The following is a 22,115-nucleotide window of genomic DNA, read 5'->3' on the forward strand; positions in this document are numbered from 1 at the left end:
TTTCCCTCACACACTCCCTCACTAGTCTGTATCCACGACGTTCCACTTACGGGATTGCTCTTGTTCTGTTGGAAATTCCGCCAGTTGTCCGTTTTTGGATGTCCCGTTACCTTCCGCTTTCTTTTTGTTGTAATTTTAAACTCTGTTGATTTATGAGGACTATGGTTAACTGCTCCTCAGATCTCTGCAGGGTAAATCCAGACAGCTAGCTAGACTATCTGTCCAATCTGAGTTTTCTTCATGCAAACAACGACTAAAACAACCTTTGAACGTTCACATGTTCCACCAAAACAATTTCCTTCCCGAGGCTATTTTGCAGAGGCACCTTGGCTCCGCCCGCTGCTTAGCGCCGGCCATGGCGATTGTGATTGATTTAAAGAAATGCCAATTAACCAGAGTACATTATTCTCCCATCCTGGAATGCTGTGGACTAGCCAGACCCTCCTCTTCAGTGCTGTGGAGGAAGGTCTGGCAATGAAAGAGTACTCGCTCGCCTGCTGTTCTCGCTCTAACTAATATATGGTTCTGTGATGAATCTACCCTCTGAATTATGCTACCCCATCAATGTATTAAGTGCTACCATCTTAACAACGTCCCCAAAAGATGACCAGTGACCATTCAGTCTGTTTAGGCAATCAGAAGAACCGCAACAGTGTTCTGTAAAGTTAATACTAAAATAAGTTCATGAACATGTAAGTACAAGTATTTCAACAATCGTGCTCTGGTGGACAGGTTAGGTTATTTTGTTGAGCTAAGGTGTAGGGATGGGTTTGAGTAATCAATTCCTCCATTACTCGCCATCATAAGGGAACTGGAGAGGTTAATGAGGGAACTTGAGCGCTTACCTTTTTTAGTCTAGTAAATAAAGTAAATAGGCTCACAACTCAACCAACTTTGGTCGACATAAACCCGGGCAGTACGCAGATAAACAACACCAAATCTTAAATCACAAAGGGTAAGATGTGCATGAGGACAGGTAGAATTGTTTTTATTTCTTAGTATAATTGAGGCATAGTACGAGTATTGTATGGTGCAACTCAACAGAAGGTCGACAAGTTTCTTTCTTTGTACACAGCATTTCTGTGCTTGAGGTTACCAGCTGCACACACAATGTGAGAGACAGGTTTGCTTGCCATCCCTATAATCAGAACAAAAAAGGGGGAAGCAGCATTCAGTTTCTATGCACCAGGTATCTGGAACAAACTTCCGGTAAACTGTAGATCGGCACCTACGCTCAGCTCTTTTCAATCAAGGCTGAAGACCTTTCTTTTTGATACAGCCTATGTTTAATTCTTTGCACTGCACTGGGAATTTTATTCTTTTATTTCTGTATTTAATCTATTTTTAATTGTTTTAATTTTGCATGAATTGTTAATTCTGTATAAACCATTTTTAATTTTGTATTAGTTTGTATCAATTTCTAACCATTTTAATGTTTTATGTAAAGCACATTGAGCTGCACCGCTGCTGAAATGTGCTATACAAATAAAAGGTCCTTGCCTAATGTAAATATAACTCAAAGTCTCCATTCACAACACTACATTGCTTTTTGAATTATTTTACATTTTTGGATTATTAGATACCGGATAATTGTTAACTTGCACTGGATCAATTCACTTCTCTTCCTTAACAGTATTCTAATTTGACTTTTTTTATAATGTGTGGTTTTTAAAATGCAGACTGAAGGGTCCATATATTGAATCTTTACCCACATTTGAAAATTCTGTTCTCTTACAATAATTCCCTTACGTAAAACAGCTATCCTGTAGAGATTATAGGACAGTGACTTCATGGTGGTGGGACATGACTTAAACCAAGGGATGATTGGAGATGGCATTTTTGAAATGTCAAAAGGGGTGAGAAGTGCAAAGCTGCCAGCTGGCTTATCTGTAGTTAGTCCCTGTACTGTAGTATCACACTGTTGGGGGTTTAGATTTCATTTCACAGGGGGATGTGGGGTGTACTTTCTGCTGCTGTTAGGAAAACAATAGAGAATAGCAAGGAGAAACCCTTTTGTTTGAGCTGTAACTGCACATTCAGACAAACATAGCACTATATTTTATTTAGTGTATGGCACAGTAACTGAAGAGGCTGGACTGGAGGTGAGGTCAGTGTGAATCCAACTAGCCTACCTCCTGATATTTTGAGATTCTTGTCTACAGTACAGATATATACCTGCAGCCTATAGTATTATGTTCCATCAAAATATTGACTAGGGCTGCAACTAACTATTATTTGATGCATTTCAATTAATCTGTTGATTTTCTCAATCAGTTAGTAGTTTGGTCTATAAAATGCCAGAAAATTGTGAAAAATGTGGATCAGTGTTTCCAAACGCCTAAGATGACATCCTCAAAGTCTTGGTTTTGTCCACAACTGAAATATATTCAGTTTACTGTCACAGAGAGAAGAAACTACAATATTCACATTCAACAAGCTGGAATCAAAGAATTTTGACTTTTGTCTTAAAATAAAAAATAAAAAAATAAATAAAATAGTTGCCGATTAATTTTAAAGTTGACAACTAATCGCTTAATCTTTGCAGCTCTATTATTGACAATCTGCCATACCGTCAGGCTATTGTTGAGCACTGCAAATTCTCAAATCTTCACATCCTTGGAAAGGAACAAACTGACTATTTTCAAAGCATTTTAGGATGGCTTGTTGTCAATGGACAATTCCGCATAAACCTCTAAGCCAACTTTTTAAGGAAATCATTCTTTCTACAGTATCTGCAAATGGCAACTACGTGTGTCGCAAGGGGAGGAGCCGCCACCCGAGTAACTAACAGACAACACCACCTGGGGACTTCCACCCCAAGATATGTTTTCTACTTCAACAAGCACCCCAGTTACACAAAAGGCTAAACCGGTTCACTAACTGAAGTAAGACAGAGACGTGGTTACAAAATAAATTTATTAATGGATAACTTATGACTGGAAGTGCCTGTAGAAGAGATGGTTAGAAATGTAGGTTAAATCAAGTTGCAATAGAAAAGGGTAGCAAAGATTTTTTTTTATTATTTATTTATTTATATTTATACACATACATATATACACACATACATATATACATACACACTTTTTAAAACTGATACACCCAGTTATGGCTTAAATCCTTAAAAAAAGGAAAGGGGGGAGAAAGTGGGCAGAGGCCAGCTGTGGAGAGACAGTCTAAGGGTGTGTGCTGGGGTTAGACCAACTTACCCACCGAATGTGCCCACTGCAATCGATAGTCACTGCAAACCGGTTCACTGCAAATAATGTCACCGTGCAGTTATCACTACAATCTGAAGGAAACCACACCAACATGCCTAGTCTCCACCACAAGCTGGCTACTAGCTCCACTGCAAAGCAAAATAACAAAGTAAAGAACACAACCACTTGATAACCTAAAATACAAGCAAACCAAACACGGGTGTCCTGGGGAAACTAACGAAGCTGTACTAAAATGATTAAAGTCTAGAAACAACTATGACAAAACAGCAGCTGACCACCCAGCAGCAGAAGATTACATTAATGACAAGTTTAAAAGCAGTGGTCAACAGGCGATAACATTTAGCTCAGGTAGTGATCATACCAGACTTGCTACTTTAAGTTACATACGTTCACTCAAATGTACTCAGTAGGCTAAGAGGGAATTCATCACACCACTCCAGGCAGGGGAGCTTGGAATCCCTTCCAGGCCCAAGTGGACAACAGTCAGGCAGGCAGCAACTGCTGCAAAATATACATCTTATAACACCTTAAAAGCATAAACTAACTTAACACAAATACCTACCTACCTACCTAAAAGTCACAGAGATGGTCCCATGCGGCAACCAACAGGCAGAGACAAAGCCAAGAGGCAACCATGATGATACACGTGCTTTATATAAGCTCAACTAATGAGGGGGTTTGGTCTGGGTGGAGCTAATTTGGTCTAGTTAAGGTGCGTTCAAGAACCAACAGGGTGCAAATCTTACTGCACACACCACTACAATCGGCATGATTAAAGCTCTGATCAAATTTCTTTTTTCAAATGATCAAATGACTCAATGTAATGTGAAAGATGTTGCTCGTAGTGATGAACTCAGAGAATAATCACCCAACATGTTAGTGCCTTTCAGGTCATTATTTAGTTTTACAGCCTGCAACTTTACTGGAAGTTAATGGAACCAAAACAGAGCTAGACGCAGAGTGAATAGTGGAAAATCATCAGGTGGACAGAAACAACTTCAAATGTATGGTAATGTTGTTCTGTTTCTGCTGGACACACATTTGCCATATCACGTTATAAGGTGTTAAGTTTAGGCAACTAACTAATAATGAAAGATCGTGGTTACGGATTTAAAAAAAGGATAAAAGCCAGATTATTAGGTACCTTTTGTCAATGCAGTCATTATACAGAGAGGTGTTTATGTTATTTAGTCTGTGCTCATTGATAACTTTAGGCCTAAATGGGGTAGTCAAAATAATGAAACATGTCAGTATAACTCAATACAATTTAACAGCACCACAAACTGCAGCCTCCAAAATGACGATAAAGTTAATCAGATTAAGAATTGTCCAATATTTACGCAGTTTTTATGGATGCTGGCCTAGAATAAAGCCACATTTCTCTACTTTTAGGTAGTAAATTAGCTCTGTATGTTAGTCATTAGAGTAATGGCAAGGTAGCCTACAAAGTGTCCACCTCACTGTGAAATACGGTAGCAGTAATTATAAAAGTGAGGGGGAGGGGTTATTTACTCTGAAAATGGCCTCCACAGGGAGAGCTCAAGTATCGAGCAATCTAGTGAGCTCCCATGAGGCCACAGTTGGGGTCCATTACTGACCCCTCTGATGCTGTCCTGCTCAGGGATATGAAGGTGTCTTCTACAGTACAGCTGCTGGCAACTGTAACAAGAATGCAGACACAGTGAGACTTTAGTCTACACCTGTAAACTCAAAACACATGCGCATATGTATATTAATAGGAACACTGACTCTTCTTCCTGTCAGAAAACAAACCATTCAACAAATTTGTGCAAGTGCATTCATGCAAACACACACAAAGACACAGATATGCATCATGGACACACAGATTTCAGACACAAAAACAGATGTCTGCAGACTTACGCCTACATGCTTCACACACATACGCATGATCACACAGACTTGCATACAAACACAGATGTGAGCAGACAAACGTGAAAGTACTCTAGAGGAGTGTGTCTGCAACAAAAATATTCACCTCTGTTTTCAACTAAATGAGAAACCTGTCAAAGATTGAAAGTCACAGTTTTGTTCTACAAATATGCACTACTTCACCTGAAGAAATAGAGAAATCCATTAATGGGAGCAAGGAGAAAATATCGAGGACGTTTAATGATTATATCAAACAACAATCTCCAGTCATAATTAAACATTACCCCAAGAGAAGTCTACTTTACACAAAACCTACAAAGCACTATTTCTACCTCCCTAAATTTAAACTAAGATATTGTTTTTCTGTAAAACGCATTATACTGTAAATGTCACACTGTAGTGTAGTGTAATAATTACTTTGCATTAGATTTGCCTCACTGTGAGAACTGGATAGCAGCGGGATCTGACTCTTGCAGGGGAAACACAGTGATGCCCTTCAGACAGATTATTATTCTTGAGCTACACTGATTAAAAACCATACTGCATAAACAAGCCCCTTTTCTGGGGATTACAGCCTCTACGACAGGCATAAAATGGCGATACATTTTTTTTGTATATTTTTTCAACAGTTATAACCTGCTGCCTGTTTCTTTTGCTTATTATAGTGAACATTGTTACCCATATTAATTTCATCCTGCTTGCGAAGTCCTAAATAGGCTGAAGCTAATTTCAGCTGTCGTTGGTACCATTATTTATGCGAATGCTGCAGTAGATATGGGTCTCAAAACATAATTCAGTCATGGTGTATTTTAATTTTTAATGAAAATGTCATGATCCATCCTCCACATAAAAACTATTACATTTCACATTCTAATGAGATATCTTGCAACAACATAAATTTGTTTTGCTTTAGCAGAAAACTTGGAGTGAACAGTTCAAACCCTCCTGTCGCTCTATTTAATAATCATCATTACTCATTTCTCGAGTACATTTCTGATTTACAACTCAGACAGTATTCTAAGAACTATTGAATAGGGGTTTGTTTGTGATTGCAGTGTGTTTTTAATAACGGTTTTGATTGGAAGTAAAATTATGTTGCAACTACTAACAAGTTATTATGTTGGAGAGGAAAGCAATGAGACAATCAAGTTGACACACTGTAATAAATTTCATGTTAGTTTAACTTGGAAATGCAAGTTCCCTTGCTGCCTTGAAAATCGAAGTTCACTCAACTTGAAGACTGCCTTTGTTTCAACTTAGAAATTAAAGTTAATGAGGTTGATGTAACTACAGTGTTCTAGGTTTGTTAAAGTTGTTCTTTTAGTTGATTTAACTTTGTATCACTTGGTTTAACTTCATACTTTAAGTTCAAACAAATAATTTATTTTCTTTCATAATGCAAGAAACCTTCCTTGCCTAGTATAACAGACATACCTTTCTTCTTTATTTCAACTCACACTTTCAAGTTAAAACAACATATCCACATTTATAGCAGAGATACCGTGGGTGGGGCCACCCCAGGGCCCGTGCAAAATAGCGGCCTCTCTGCTGATCTTGTGTCACTTGACATAAAATGGCCGCTAGTGAAGTGACACGCCACAGATTAATGGCTGAAGAAAGCCTATTACTGCTCAACGTCTAACACCTCTAATACTCCAGCTCTTCTAACCAAACGTAACAGTCACTTAACTCATGGTTACAAATGTAAACCAGCACAACAATGACAATTACCAGGCAACAAAACAATACATTCTAAACACACGTTTAATAAACGTAATTCATAAAGTTACATTTGTATTTCGAACAAACTGCAAACTTTTCAGCAAATTTTAACAAAACTCTATTTACCGCCTTGCATCATGGGAATTGGCCAGCCAATGAACCAGTTGCAGTCCTGACTGCCATTGGTTGATAACTTAACTTACATACCTAAGTTAAATCAGCACATACATTTTTTTAAATAGTCAACCCAACGAATAAATGCAAGTTTAACTTTCAAAAACTCATAAAGTTGAGTTCAAAATAAACAACTTGTATAAGCTTGTTCAGTTAAAAATAAGAAATAAGTGGAAATAACTAAATGGGTCTGTAATATTTTACAGTGCATACACTCACCTTAAAGATTATTAGGAACACTTGCAAGATTTCTCGTTAATGCGATTATCTAATCAACCAATCACATTGCAGCTGCTTCAATGCATTTAGGGGTGTGGTCCAGGTCTAGACAATCTCCTGAACTCCAAACTTAATGTCAGAATGGGAACGAAAGGTGATCTAAGCAACTTTGAGCGTGGCATGGTTGTTGGTGCCAGACGGGCTGGTTTGAGTATTTCCCAATCTGCTCAGTTACTGGGATTCTCACTCACAACCATTTCTAGGGTTTACAAAGAATGGTCTGAAAAAGGAAAAACATCCAGGATGCTGCAGTCCTGGGGGGCCAAAATGCCTTGTTGATGGTCAGAGGAGAATGGGCCGACTGATTCCAGCTGATAGAAGATCAACTTTGACTCAAATAACCACTCGTTACAACCGAGGTATGCAGTAAAGCATTTGTGAAGCCACAACACGCACAACCTTGAAGCGGATGGGCTACACCAGCAGAAGACTCCACCGGGTACCACTCATCTCCACTAAAAATAGGAAAATGAGGCTACAATTTGCACAAGCTCACCAAAATTGGACAGTTGAAGACTGTAAAAATATTGTCTGGTCTGAAGAGTCTCGATTTCTGTTGAGACATTCAGATGGTAGAGTCAGAATTTGGCGTAAACAGAATGAGAACATGGATCCGTCATGCCTTGTTACCACTGTGCAGGCTGGTGGTGTAATGGTGTGGGGGATGTTTTCTTGGCACACTTTAGGCCCCTTAGTACCAACTGGGCATCGTTTAATTGCCACAGCCTACCTGAGCATTGTTTCTGACCATGTCCATCCCTTTATGACCACCATCTACCCATCCTCTGATGGCTACTTCCAGTAGGATAATGCACCATGTCACAAAGCTTGAATCATTTCAAATTGGTTTCTTGAACATGACAATGAGTTCACTGTACTAAAATGGCCCCCACAGTCACCAGATTTCAACCCAATAGAACATCTTTGGGATGTAGTGGAACGGGAGCTTCATGCCCTGGATGTACATCCCACAAATCTCCATCAACTGCAAGATGCTATCCTCTCAATATGGGCCATCATTTCTAAAGAATGCTTCCAGCACCTTGTTGAATCAATGCCACGAAGAATTAAGACAGTTCTGAAGGCAAAAGGGGGTCAAACACGGCATTAGTAGGGTGTTCCTAATAATCCTTTAGGTGAGTGTATGTCATAAGCCCTGCCTGTACTTTGTTGCAGTGTTTAGTGGGAGGAATCAATTTCTATTCTTTCTTGCAAACACAGGAACCACATGCAGTTTGAAAATCCAAGTAAAGTTTGTTGATATGTTGCAGGTAAAATGATCCAGTGGTAAATGGCAGGAGGGTTTAACACCCTTGAGCAACATTTGATTATTGCTATTGATCATAGTTGGATTCAGAGCCATCATGGGTAGAAACTGCAGTACATGGATGGGCAAGGACGATGGGGGTGAATGAATCCAAGCAATAGTCCCTAACTTAGTAATAGAAAGGATAGAAACATACAAGGCATATAAGAAGGGAATGAAGCAAAGACAAAAACATTTCTTCTTTTTTTGTGTGTGTCAGGATATTCTACCAGCACATAAATAAATAAATAATAAATTCATAAGTCAGTTCCTCCATCTAGTGCTGATAAATTGAATAAGCAGTGAGACATCTTTACTTCAAAGCTACATCCGCTGTTTTACCTCAAACAAGATCATGGACAAACCTAAACCCCAAATTATATTAAATCTTAAACCAAGCCCTGAAAAGCCCATCATAAATATTTGAAATCCTACATCTTGCAATTTCAGTCCATACTACATCATACCATAAAATATCCACTAAGTGGTGGAGTTTACAAATATTCAGCTAGTGGATTAAAACACAATGCTTTAGTCATAGAATGTGTGTCATTTTAAGGATATACTTCAGATGCGTAAATGAATGCGAACTCGCACACTTTCATGTAGTGACTTCCAGTCTTGTACTTGTGTTATTAATTACTAACACAAGTAAATTCAGAAAAGACATTAATGTTAGGAATTACATTCAGCTCTTTTCTGAATGTGTCTTAAATAAGTCCTTCTCAAGATATGGCTACACACTAGTTTATTGCTTAATATATATAATTTAGTATTAAAACTATGCACAAAGAATAAAGTTTCTTATCACATTTTGACCTACATGATACAACTTCTGTTTTAGAGCAATGGCCAGCTCTGTTTTTTTTGTGTGTAGGTGCATAACACAATGTAAACAGGATAAAAAGGTTTGGAATTATTTTTACAACTGAAATAATTTTTTGTCATTACAGAGGGAAAGTACAGGAAAAAGGTACCCTTGGGTACCGGCAACGAATTTGAGGTATTGTATCGGTACTGGTAAAAATTGTGAACGCTACCAAACCCTACCCGCCAGGTTGTAATCGTTTGTGTGGCTGCATTTTGGATTCCCGGTGGAAACACTGCAGTTATTAGGTCTGAAGAGGTTAGTTATACAGGAGAGAAGTCAGTCAGTTGAGTTAGTGGAAAAACCTTTCACACTGCTCGTTTTTCATTCTGTGACTTTCAATTGAATAAAAGACTATTTTTCCAGTCATTTTTCGTCATTGAAGTTTTCTTTAAAATAGTGTTAAAATCGGCTATATCATGATTTATTGGGAGAAACCAATAATTTCTATGTAAAATCAGACATTCAGCACATGCTCCTTTGTTTCATAACCACATCTTCCTCAGCTGACTATTTGACTGTGAAATTGGCAGTCAAATAGAGCTCTTTAGATCAAATAGTAATCCCCAATTTGCAACGGAAAGTATGTTTTGAAAGAAAAGGTTACACTGCTTGGATCGTGTTTTTTTACATAATCAATATTTTTATTAAATGTATCGTGTATTTATAGTGAATGTATTTAACGTTCACTGAAATGGATTTTGTTAAACTAAACTAAACATAAACATGATTAACATTTTATTGGTTATGTTTAGGCAACGCAAAGCACTCGTTTAATATATGAAACAGAATGAGAACTCTAAACTACATGAAGAGCTGTAATTAACTAAAAGTCTGAGCATTTTAGTCTTATTTTAGTCAGAATTATCCATGACTATTTTAGTCTAGTTTTAGTCGACGAACATTTATGACAATTAGTCTAGTTTTAGTTAATGAAAATTGTATTTTAGTCTGTAATGTAATGCAATTCTATTTAATCCAGTCAATATAGTATAAGTATTTAGTAGTATAGACAAAACCAAAATGTTGGCCACGAACCCACACACTCTCTCAAACACACCTACACACACACACACACACACACACACACACACATTTGTCTCCACACACAGCTCCAGTGGCTAACGTCTAAAGCTAATGTTAAAATGAGACACATTAATCATAGCCTCATGAGTTGGCATTAGCTTTCTAAAATAGAAAGTAACGTTACGTTAATGTCTTGACTTACCTCAATTTCATTATGGAATGTCTCTTAAGGTTTGTGGTGTTTTTTCCTGTGATTTTGTGGCCGCATTTCTTCCCATGTTTTTCCACAACACATTCCGTTTTCTTTTCCACTTCTATGTAATGAAAGTTTTTCCAAATGCCGTTTATTCTTTTTCTCCCAAAGACAAACTCCGGCTGGCCGGCCATGGTCCCAGCTTTCTGTGTCAGACTTAATTTTGTTTGTTGTCATTTACGCTCGTCTCACTCTCTAACTCACTGCTGCATCTTCTAAATAAAATAATGCCGCGACCAGGGCCAGGTAGCAACAAAATGGCGCCATAGATGGCTCGAGTTCTGAAGCGAAGCTTACCCCCTTGGCCGCGACAGGGCTTGAGGAAGTAACGTCGCCTGCGTCTTCGCAGTGCGACCTGATGCTGTGTTCATAAACTTCTGGTGTACTTACAAACTTTCCAATCCATCGTTTTATGAGAGCATAACCTATTTGTACTACTTGTAGACGTTTGGTATCATTTCGGGCATTATTAGTGGGGTAACTTACAAGATACAAACGTGGGTCCATTAGCCCCTGCGCTAAGCTATTCAGCTGATAACGCTACTATAGCTAACTCTCCCAATGTTCGACCCAGGTGAAAAAACCTTCTGGGGGGGTGTTTGGCTCGAGGTCATGGTGCAAAGGACCCTAGGGTGAATTACTCCGAACCACCACTTTAAAATTTGTCACGAAAACTACTAAAATGAGGAGGTAACTAGGTCACGGACTGAGGTCGGATAATATAAAAAAGTGGCCGTTAGTTTCACACGGAATACAAGCCCAATCTCTTGAGTGACAGCCCTGTGTTTGTTTAACTTATCCACAACCCAAACCTGACTCCTTACATGGAGTTTGGTGCTCTTATTTTGTCACATTACTTCTTTGTTTGCGTTTACTATACTTACTGCAGCCAATAGAGAGCGTCTCCTAATAACAACAAGGGTTGTTATAAGCTGCTTGCACACTCGACCTATATGATTGTTTTCTGGGTGAGGATGTCTGGTACGCTGAATATATCCAACAGGCATATGTCAGGCATATACAGTTTGATAAAAGCTGTCACTCTTTTTCACTCTTACTCATGTTGGATCCTGTCTTCTACCCCTGTAGAAGAAAGCAAACAGACTTTTTATAATAAAATCTTCACTGGATTGACATTAACACTAACTTCACAGTGAGATAAACCCACCCTCCTTTTGGTGTGGCTTATTTGTTGATAAATGTTTTACAATATTTAGAGTGATAACAGGCCTAAAGAACAATTCCAGCTCAGTCATAGTTTTTGTTCATTTCATTTCATTTTCTTACAATTGATAACATGATAACTCATTTTGTTTTTCACTTCCAAAAACAAGGCTTAAAAAATGTCCTCCATAATTACTAGTGATATTAACCAATAACATACTAGTATTTAAATGGCAGTATTTCAAAAACATTTTCTTTTACAAGAAATTAACAGCAAATATCTCATAATTTGTATGAAAAGTAGCTCTTTAAAGAACATTTAATAAAAAAAGCACAATTGCATTGTCCTTTAAGCCTACTGTATGTTGTTTTTTTTAAATGTATTTCAATTGCCATTGTTGCATTGTCTTTCTATGTCATTATCCTTGACACGGCAGATAATTACATCATCCTGTGTTACTGTCAGGATTTAATTATGCAGACTGTTGTGACTTAGGTACTGTTAATTTTATGTTTTCAGCAATCTAAAGGCAAAATGTAAACAATCAAACAGGGGAGGGTTAATGGTGACAGAAATCAGCCACTTAAAGTCATCACTTTTTTCCTTCTGTGTATAAACAGAAGTGAAATAGACAGCTCTTTCTTGCAAACTCATAGTCATAATGCTTCAGTGATTTCAGTATTTCCTTGTTTATTTTTTGCTGCCTGTCTGTCTGTCTATGCTGCAGAGTATAAAGTAGTGCTAATATAGTTAAAGTTGTAGTGATAAATTAAAATTGTAAGTTAGTATGCTGACAGGCATTAAAAGGGCAGTTCACCCCAAAATCAAAAATGCATGTTTTTCTTCTTACCTGCATAGTGCTATTTATCCATCTAGATTGTTTTGGTGCGAGTTGCCCAGTGTTGGAGATATCGGTCATAGAGATGTCTGCCTTGTGGTGCTCAAAGCGCAGACCTGATTAAAAGCAGTTTCATGTAGGAACCATTTTCTTTCTACCATAGTTCCTACATGAAACTGCTCACAACTAGGTCTGTTAGAGGCTGAGGAGGTTTGGCATGTCGCCTAAGATCCTCAACAACTTCTACAGCTGCGTTATCGAGAGTGTCTGACTAATTGCATTACTGTGTGGTACGGCAGCACTACTGTCATGGTCCGCAAACGCCTGCAGAGAGTGGTGAAGACTGCACAGAAGATCACCAGGACTCCACTGCCCTCTCTACAGAATATCTACCACTGCAGAGTCCACAGGAGAGCTGCTTCCATCCTCAAAGATCCCTCCCACCCCTAGCACGGACTGTTTACACTTCTACCCTCAGGACGGAGGTACAGAAGTGTGAAATGCAGGACCTCAAGATTAAAGAACTCTTTTTTCCCCTCTGCCATCAGACTCCTAAACAGCTGTTAGGAGTTTGCAACCATGGACATCACTGTTTAATTTTATTGCCTTATTTAGAACTGCACTACCTCACTTTTTATTGCTTTTATTAAGAAATGCACTACCTTAATTTTATTGCCTTTAATTGCTTTTATTGCTCCTTTATTATTTTTTTTTTATTATTTTTTGTATGATATTGTATTTATTGTATGACATTTAGTGTGGACGGCAAAGTAAGAATTTCATTGTGCAGGGAAACTTGCTTTCTGTCTGTGCATATGACAATAAACTCTTTGAACTTGAACTTGTTAGGGCTCTAGAGTGCGACCAAAATTTGTAAGGGTGCAACTAAGACACACACACGGCTCCCCTGCAACATGGAAAGACACAGCGCCGCTGGTCCAAACTGCTGAAATTTTTTTACAGTTTTAATTGTTATTAACACAGCTGTATATTGTTAAGTATGAGAGGGAAACCTGTATTGGTACCAGTGTTTCCGCTGGTAACTCTCTGTTATTGCGGCCACCATGTCGAAAAACACATTAGAAGTTATTAAATGCAACTAACTTCAGTTTGTTGAGTAATAGCGTGTAAGATGGAGCCTGCTGGACCTGGGCGAGAGATGTGACCCATGGCCAGACTATCATAGTTCATAAAAATGCAGCGCAGTGACCAGGGTTCGAAATGACTTAGGACTCTTGGGGGGTCCCCTAAAATGTAATTATAAAAAATACTGAAGACTACCTTGCTACACTATATGCTGCAGGCAAAATTATATTGACATATTTTGAAGGTGGGATAATGGTCTTGGGATGTTTTTCATGGTTTGGGCTAGTCCCAGTATTGTAGTGGTCTCTGGAGAAGTGGATTGGCTATAATCTAACAGGTAACCCTCTAATTCTGGAGCAACAAAGTTACAGCACCTTATATAAATCCCTGACATGACAAAGTGGATAACAGGTAATTCTTTCCTTGAGCAAGGAAGTTAACTAAGTTACCTAAATCCACCAGGTGTACTCATTATGGCAGCACCATGCACCTTCAAAGGGTTTGATCAAATACAAATGGCATTTCTCATCCCTTATGTTAATAGAATTTGTAAAACAACTAGCCGCTGGATTGAATAATAATGATGTCTATAAAAACTGTACCTACATTAGATGGTTTACTTTGTTTTAAAGTAGTCAATCTATAACCTGAACTAAAATCTTTAGGGACACATTTAAAAAAAAAAAAAAAAAAAAAAAAAAAAAGATATTCTAACATGACTGAAAGCCATTAAAATGACAATAATCCAATAGTTACCACATTATTCAAAATCACTGACTGGACAATTAGGTTGTTATGCTAGCTTTGAATAACTAGTCTAACTGCTATATGTCTGCTGTTAGCTGGCATATTATTTGGCTTCATACCTATGCTTCATACACATACAGCTAGCAAGAAACGTTGACAAACGCACTCTTCTAATCATTACGTTACACTGGGTATCTAAGTTAGTTAATGCAACTTTTGATATAGGAACACCAACTCCAAATATTTTACTATAATAAGCAATTATTATGGAGATATAAACATAATCGAAGCACTTACAGGATTTTCATTAGGGATTTCAGTCTTTGTGAGGCTTCGTTTTTGCCGCCTTCCAACAATAAACATACGTGGTCTGCGTCATAGACTGTACTGTATGCGCCGGAGGACCACAACAACAATCTGTGATGCTATTAGCTGCCCTGATTGCTGCCCAATCGCGCTAGGAAATACATTAATTATTGTTATAAATATAAAACGTCACTAAAGACCTATAATTTTCACAATCATTTTTAATGTTAAAAATATTTGTCGGGGAACCCCCAAAATCTAAAAATAAATTCTTATAGGGGGTCCCTAATGACTTATGGGGGGTCCGGGACCCCCCCAGACCCCCCTCATTTCGAACCCTGGCAGTGACGATACAGACATTTCATAGCCTACACAAGACGTGTGTAACGCCGCTAACCCGCCAAAGCGTATTCGACCCGTGCTGGACCCACTCATAATGAGTCAGCCGTCACTCTGTGAGGAGCATACGCTTCAGTCCATCACACTCCCCCGCTCCCTCTGTCTCCCTATGTCTTTCTGTATGTTTTTTTTTTTTTTTTTTAAAGATTTCGGCATTTATTTTGATAGGAAAGCTGAAGACATGAAAGGGGAGAGAGAGGGGGGAATGAAATGCAGGAAAGGGCCGCAGGTCGGAGTCGAACCTCTATATATACCAACTTAGCTATCCGGGCGTCCTCTTTCTCTTTTAATCAATCTGTTATTGTTGTTGAAAACAAGTGAAGGAGCTTTCTCAGATATATATATATATATATATATATATATATCCTAGGCTATTTATTTCAGATAACTTTCATTTACATGTGTTGCATCTGTATATTTTCAAACTGGTAGTGGTTGTCTTTGCATTTTTTTTTTATCACAATCTGTTTTAATAAAAGAGCTTGTGAAAAGTAACTTTGACTTAAAACTGAACATTTAGCGTAAAAAAATACAGAGCTATATATCGTGTGTTGCCATTCAGCGTTAACGGCAACGCGAGGAAAAATTTGGGTGCACCTAAATTTTGTGCTGGTGCACCTAAATAAAAAAGTTAGGCGCACCAGTGCAACCAAGGCAAAAAGTTATTCTGGAGCCCTGTCTGTGGATTATCTTGAGTAACGAGGTCATGATTTTTTCAAATGTATTTAATTTTTTGGTGCTTTGAGCACCACAAGCCGAATGCCATATAGTTTCCCTGGGCAACTCACACCAAAACAATCTAGACTAATAAATAGCATTACAGGTAAGATAAAAACATATGTATTTTAGATTTTGCGGTGAACTGTCCCTTTTTACGGTTGAAATTTGTTTCTATTTGCCTAAAACAAATTCATTTGAGGTCCAGAAAAAAAAATATATATATATATATATATTAACAGTAGCTCTGAAGTGAAGTAGATGAGCTTTTAGTGAGACAGATCAGTTTGAGAGACAAATGGCTAAATGATGCTATAAATCCTGTTATATTCTCACTCCAGAGTACTTGTGGAAGTCATGTGCTAGTTTAGGTAAAGATGTATTCCAGTTGTGTTGCTTCTGTCTCCCCACAACTTACTTCAACAGCCCCAGACAAAGCATGTGTCATTTAAAAAAAAAATATGTGTAAACATATTGATCTGATAACTTTTATTTGCGGCACCTCTGATCCTGTTCAGAATTCACTGGCACGTCCCCAGAACAGAAAATACTGAATCATTCATAACTGTCTAATCTCAAACAGGCTCCGTACTGGAATTGCCGACGCTCAGTAAGACAAACCATTCACTTCCCTCTGTGGGACTCAGACCCCCGTATAGTAATGTTCACAGACACAATGAGAAATAAAGGGGTATTACGCTCACAAACACATAGTACAGCAGCTACAAGTAAAAAGTTACTGCTTTTCTGATTATTTCCTTTCAAGTCCAAACGCTTGTCTTTGCCAATAGAGAGCTAGGACTGTTTCTATGAATTGCTACTGCAGCTTTAGCAAACACAGGTAAAATGGTGTGACATAGTTTGACAAAGGGCTGTTTTGATGGAGAGGATGATTATTATATCAATAATTATTTTATTGTCCTGTGGTTTGCAGCATGTCTTCCAGATAGTGCTGCTATACATGTAAGAAACATGGCATTTGTCCTTGATGTTGGAGCATAATGAAGCTCTATTGTCTCTCTGTATCTTCACTATTCCAGTATTGATCAGAAATCATTCTCTTTCAGTCACTTGAGGAGAGTGGTATTAAAGCCCCATATACTGCAGCAGCTTTCCAATCACTTTGTGTGCTAAGAACAGAGAAGACACAAAGTTCACTGGTTTACTCCAACAATTTTCCCTGACAATAAGAAATAAGACCTACTGTTAATACAAATCTTCACATGTACTGACAAACTTTTTGTCTTTTTTTTGTCATACATATCTGCAGTATATTTTCGTAATGAGTCTTGAAAATGGATACAGTTGGATAGCTGAGAGCTGTGTTAGTCCACAAAAGCGGTACTTAATTTCTGCTTGATTTGATCGCAACGACAATATATGGCTTCGATCTGCAGAGGTCTCCCACAGTCTGAGTGAGACACTGGTGGTGGAACTGGACCACTTCGACAAAAAATAGAAAAACAAAGTCACTATACATATATAGAGTGAGGAGTAACGCCACACGGTCCATTTTCCTCTCAACTGCACTGGTCCTCCCATCTTCTTGGTACTAGGAGGGTCCCTAGCATGCTCCCCTGCAGTCTTTAGTGTCCATTGTTGAGCAGATGAAGGAGCAACAACAGAAGGCTAAAGGCAGCTTGAAGCATTAAGCTAGGAGGTGAAGCAGAGATTGGGAGGCTGTTGGATGGCAGGGTGGACTGGCCCACTAGTAGTTCATTTCCCAGGGCCTGGGAGGAGACAAAGAGATCAATTTATGCCAATTAGTTTTTTGGATAATTCAATTCTGATGATCTGCTAATGTGTACAATAGTGAGTGACAAAAAGCCCCTTTGAGTTTCAGGTGATCATCATTATAAAGATGACTAGTGATAATCTGTGTCAGGGTTCATTTTAGTTCTGAAGGTCAGGATTAAAAACAGGGCTAAAGTAAAGGCAAGGACAGGGGTTAGTGAACAGCCACAAGACCCTCAGACTACACAATATTTTTGCTTTATGAGATAGTCACTGTATCAAATTAGATGATCGTAGAGTCAAACCTTCTTGCCATGTCAAACAACTAAATGCACGTTGGAACTTGAAGAATCATTGCTTTCTGTTTTTCATGTAAGATGTACATAGGTGAAGTGCCATGGATGAACCTCACTGTTCCAACAGCATATAAGTTTTTATGAATAAAAGTGAACCTTGGAACCATTTATCGTCACTTGGCAATGAAGGTGGTCTCTTTGTTTTATTTTTCAGTCCATTTAAAGAGAGGGTGTGTGGGTGTGCAATGTAGTGAGCAGAGGGTAATGTTAAACCCAAGGGCGTGATTTATTTGAAATAATGCTCCTGACCTGAGGGTTACAGGTTTCCTGAAAGGGAATACAACATCATTCTTTTATTTGATTTGCCATGTAACAGTTGTGCATGCTATACGCTATGTGATCCAATGGGCCAATTTCATGGAGCATGTAATGGGAATTGTTAAACTAGGCAAGAGAAGGCTAAAACATTTGGACTCTTTGTTAGGACGTTGTGAGGCAAGTTAAGTTGGGCTATTATATGGCTGATATTGTGTAGTCTGATCTCAGCATTACTTATATTACTGTGGTCTTGTCAAACACTGCATTCAAGTGTTCACACTTAACCTGAAAAACATCAAAATCAACATGATTTACCTCTGTTGTATGTTGCAGTGACACTAGGGCTGCAAAAACTAATCAATTAAATTGATTCAAATTTTGCCAACGTACAAACACATGATAACCGCTTAAATTAAAAACAAACATAGCGGATAGAAATCTCTTCTATCTGTTATGTGATGGGTCAATGGTGCCGGGCTTCTGATAAAGCTATTTTAAAGCTAACCTTGATAACACTAATCCCTGATAATGCTATTTTAGAGCTAATGTTTGATAAAGCTAACGTCACTTTGATCCATTGCAAAATGTCTGTTACGTTTGTTTTTAATAACCTGTAATAATGCGTTTGTCCATGAAATGGACACAAATCTGCCGACAACGGCAGATAAAGCTAATGCTAATGCTAATTAGTGGAAATCAGGTCGAATAGACAGTTTTTTGGGGATTATTTCATGCCGTTTGTCAGAGAGTCTAAAGTAAATCCTTTATTTCTTCAGAACAGAAACTCAAGCAATATCATTATCATTTCCGGCAGATTTGTCTCTGTGTAATGGACAAACAAAAATGTGTTTGTGTTTGTGTTTGTGCAACAGGAAAAAAAACTGGGACTCAATTAGAATGTTTAGATTTAAAACTGTGAAATTCAATTAAATTTTATTTGGTCTTTAGATACCATTACATTTCCCTTTTATTCTCACTGCATCATTAATTTAATAAAATGTTTATTGTATGAGCCTTATTAACTAAAACAACATGGTATTGAGTTGCATATAACTGCAAATGTTTGAAAGAGCGATGTACAAGAAGACCAGGAATGTTTTTTTTATAAAATGCTGGAAATAATGAAAATTTAGCTTTTCTTTTTATCTGATTAATAATCACTTAATCAAAGTAATAATAGACAGATGAATCGATTATCAAAATAGTCAGTAGTTAAGCCCTAAGTGACACAGAAGGAAAAGTAGAATAATTGTGGTAGTTTCCAAATTGACACCATGGCAGACAACAGTGCATGCCACTCTTACAAACATAAGTGTATGCCACCCAAATAATTAGAAAAAAGAAATACCTAGAATCATCACATAAAAATTCCACCCAAAGTGGCGTTAATATTTAAAAATGAAAATAAAACTGCACACCTGTGTTGGTATTATTGTATCCAGAATGTTCCTCATAGTTTCAATGGTTGCTGGTGGAGAAGCAGTGCTCCTGTTTTCTCTGCTGCTTTGGCCGGTACTGGGAGTACTGGACTGGCTGACAGTTGGCTGCTGGTCTGATTCACTTCCAAACGTCATAAGAGCATTCCCTAGAACATTAGACATAGCATAGTATTTAAGAAGAAAAAAAAACAGTTCAGTTGCTTCAGCAACATCGTCTTGATATTTTTTCATTGAGTTCCACTCATGTCTTATTCAATCATGTCAGATGCCTCCGGTTCTGAATCGTAAATTTTCCATGTGAGGTTTTGCTGGGCCAGAGCTAGTTTGGATTTGGTCAGCAGAGGCGCAAGAGAGAGAAAAAGAAAACAGAAAATACTCAGTATTCTCTTCAAGTATCCAAACTGCACCTGCCTCTCCACATCGACCTCATTAACTCATAGACCGTTTGCACTGGCCTAACAACTCTCTCTCTGTATGTTTTCTAGGCCGTGGGCCCAAGGAAAGACTGGCCAAAGATTCACCTCCCCGCACACACCAAGCAAAGATACTCATTGTACAAGTTCAATGATAGATATATGGTCGCTGAAGTCAATAATAGGGACCATTAATTATTCACACTCCAGATCAGAGATCATAAGAGAAATGGAAATAAATGAATTAGCATTAGGAATTATGGCAGAAGAACAGAAGACACAATAAATGGCAGGACACCCACGCAGGACTTCTGGATTAAGGTTGATGTAGCACCATATTATGAAATTAATCTGTGTTATTGTTTCCATTATTTATGTAATAATAGTTTATTACGACTGCTATTTCTACTGTTCCTAAATTGCCCATCTCACCTTCATAAACCTGTATTTAAAATTATTCATATTGTGATCCTATTCTTTAGTCTCATCTTTGCAGCTGTCCCCATCATTTAGGTTTCAGAACATTTCCTTAGTGGCTGTAACAGTTGAATATTTAGATATGTTTGATAGTCAAGAATCACATTTAATCCTTAAATGCATACCTCTGGTCTCTGAACATATTATACCCTGTTTAATACACTATTTTTTCTGAACTTCTTGCTGTATTTTATCGGTTCAGCTTTATGGATGGCAATGTTGGTCTGTCGGTTAGTTTGTTAGTCTGAGTGATCCGATCACAAGCGGATAGCTCTAAGTACACGTGTTCACACCTGGCAGCAGAATGTGTCTCCAAACACATCTTTAGTGACCACTTGTGATCGGATCTCACTTCTCTGCTCTATATGCAAATGCAATGATGCATATAATGTGAAAATAAGGTGTGTGTGTGTGTGTGTGTGTGTGTGTGTGTGTGTGTGTGTGTGTGTGTGTGTGTGTGTGTGTGTGTGTGTGTGTGTGTGTGTGTGTGTGTGTGTGTGTGTGTGTATACACATGTCAGTTGTTACTCTCTAAAGCAAACATTAGCTCTCTCTAAATCTACATTAGAAAGGTTCGATGACTAATGAAAAAACTCTGTCTGTGTGCCAAAATAAGGATGTCTAGTGACGGGCACCATGACCTGTGCAGGAGAGAAAGATGTTTTTAAAAGTCTCAAGAGTGTTTAGTTTTCAGTACTTTTGTAGCTGATAACTGAATCTCTGTGGTTTGAAGTGGTCGCTTCATTTCATGTTCGAGTCTGGTTAAGTTGCTGCTGATGAAGACCCAACATTTCCTGATTTTGCTGCTTCATAAAGTTTTTATTTTGAAAGCAAAATAAAGCAGACAAAGAAGCTAAACTTCAAGGCACAGATATTCAGTTAGAAGCTACAAACGTACTGAGAGCTGAACACACTGAGATTTATAAAAACTTTCTGCACAGGTTCCGGCGCCATCAGTAGACATCCTTATGTCGGCACACAGACAGCGCTTTTTCATTAACGTCATTGCACATTTGTAATAATTTCATAGCACATTTCTAATGTATGATTTTTTGAGACAACTGACATGTACACACACACACACACACACACACAGGACAGATTTTAATATGAGGTGGAATCAGGGTTCTAGATGATGAATTCTATTGACTTTTGTGATCGCCTGACCTTTCCTCTAACCCCATCATGAGTTTGACATTTGTGGATTTGGGTGAAATGTTTCAACAACTGTTGGATGGATTGCCATGAAATTTGGTTCAGGCATCCATACTTCCTCCATGGGATAATTTGTTATGACTTTGGTGATTGCCTGACATTTTATCTACTGTAGTGCCATCAGTCAATGTAAATAGTACATTCTGAATGAATTGTGCTATATTAATTAGTAGCTTTAGTAACGGGTCCCTAAAGACCCAAGCAATGAAGGAATGTTTGTCTAAATTTGC

General features: G+C 38.1%; 1 protein-coding gene across 3 annotated transcripts in view; it reads right to left on the minus strand.

Annotated features, from left to right (window-relative positions):
* Positions 1–16,468: 16,468 nt before the first annotated feature.
* gfra4b (GDNF family receptor alpha 4b) overlaps positions 16,469–22,115 on the minus strand; it is a 45,889-nt gene continuing 40,242 nt past the window's right edge. For all 3 annotated transcript variants that reach the window (XM_039814296.1, XM_039814295.1, XM_039814294.1), the window contains 2 exons: positions 19,761–19,927; positions 16,469–17,724 (listed from right to left, as the gene is read on the minus strand). In XM_039814296.1, coding sequence (XP_039670230.1) covers positions 17,581–17,724; positions 19,761–19,927 — 311 coding nt within the window. In that variant the 3' untranslated portion in view covers positions 16,469–17,580. The remainder of the gene's footprint in view (positions 17,725–19,760; positions 19,928–22,115) is intronic.

This window comes from Perca fluviatilis, chromosome 10, assembly GCF_010015445.1.
Source record: "Perca fluviatilis chromosome 10, GENO_Pfluv_1.0, whole genome shotgun sequence".
NCBI classification, from domain to species: Eukaryota; Metazoa; Chordata; class Actinopteri; order Perciformes; family Percidae; genus Perca; species Perca fluviatilis.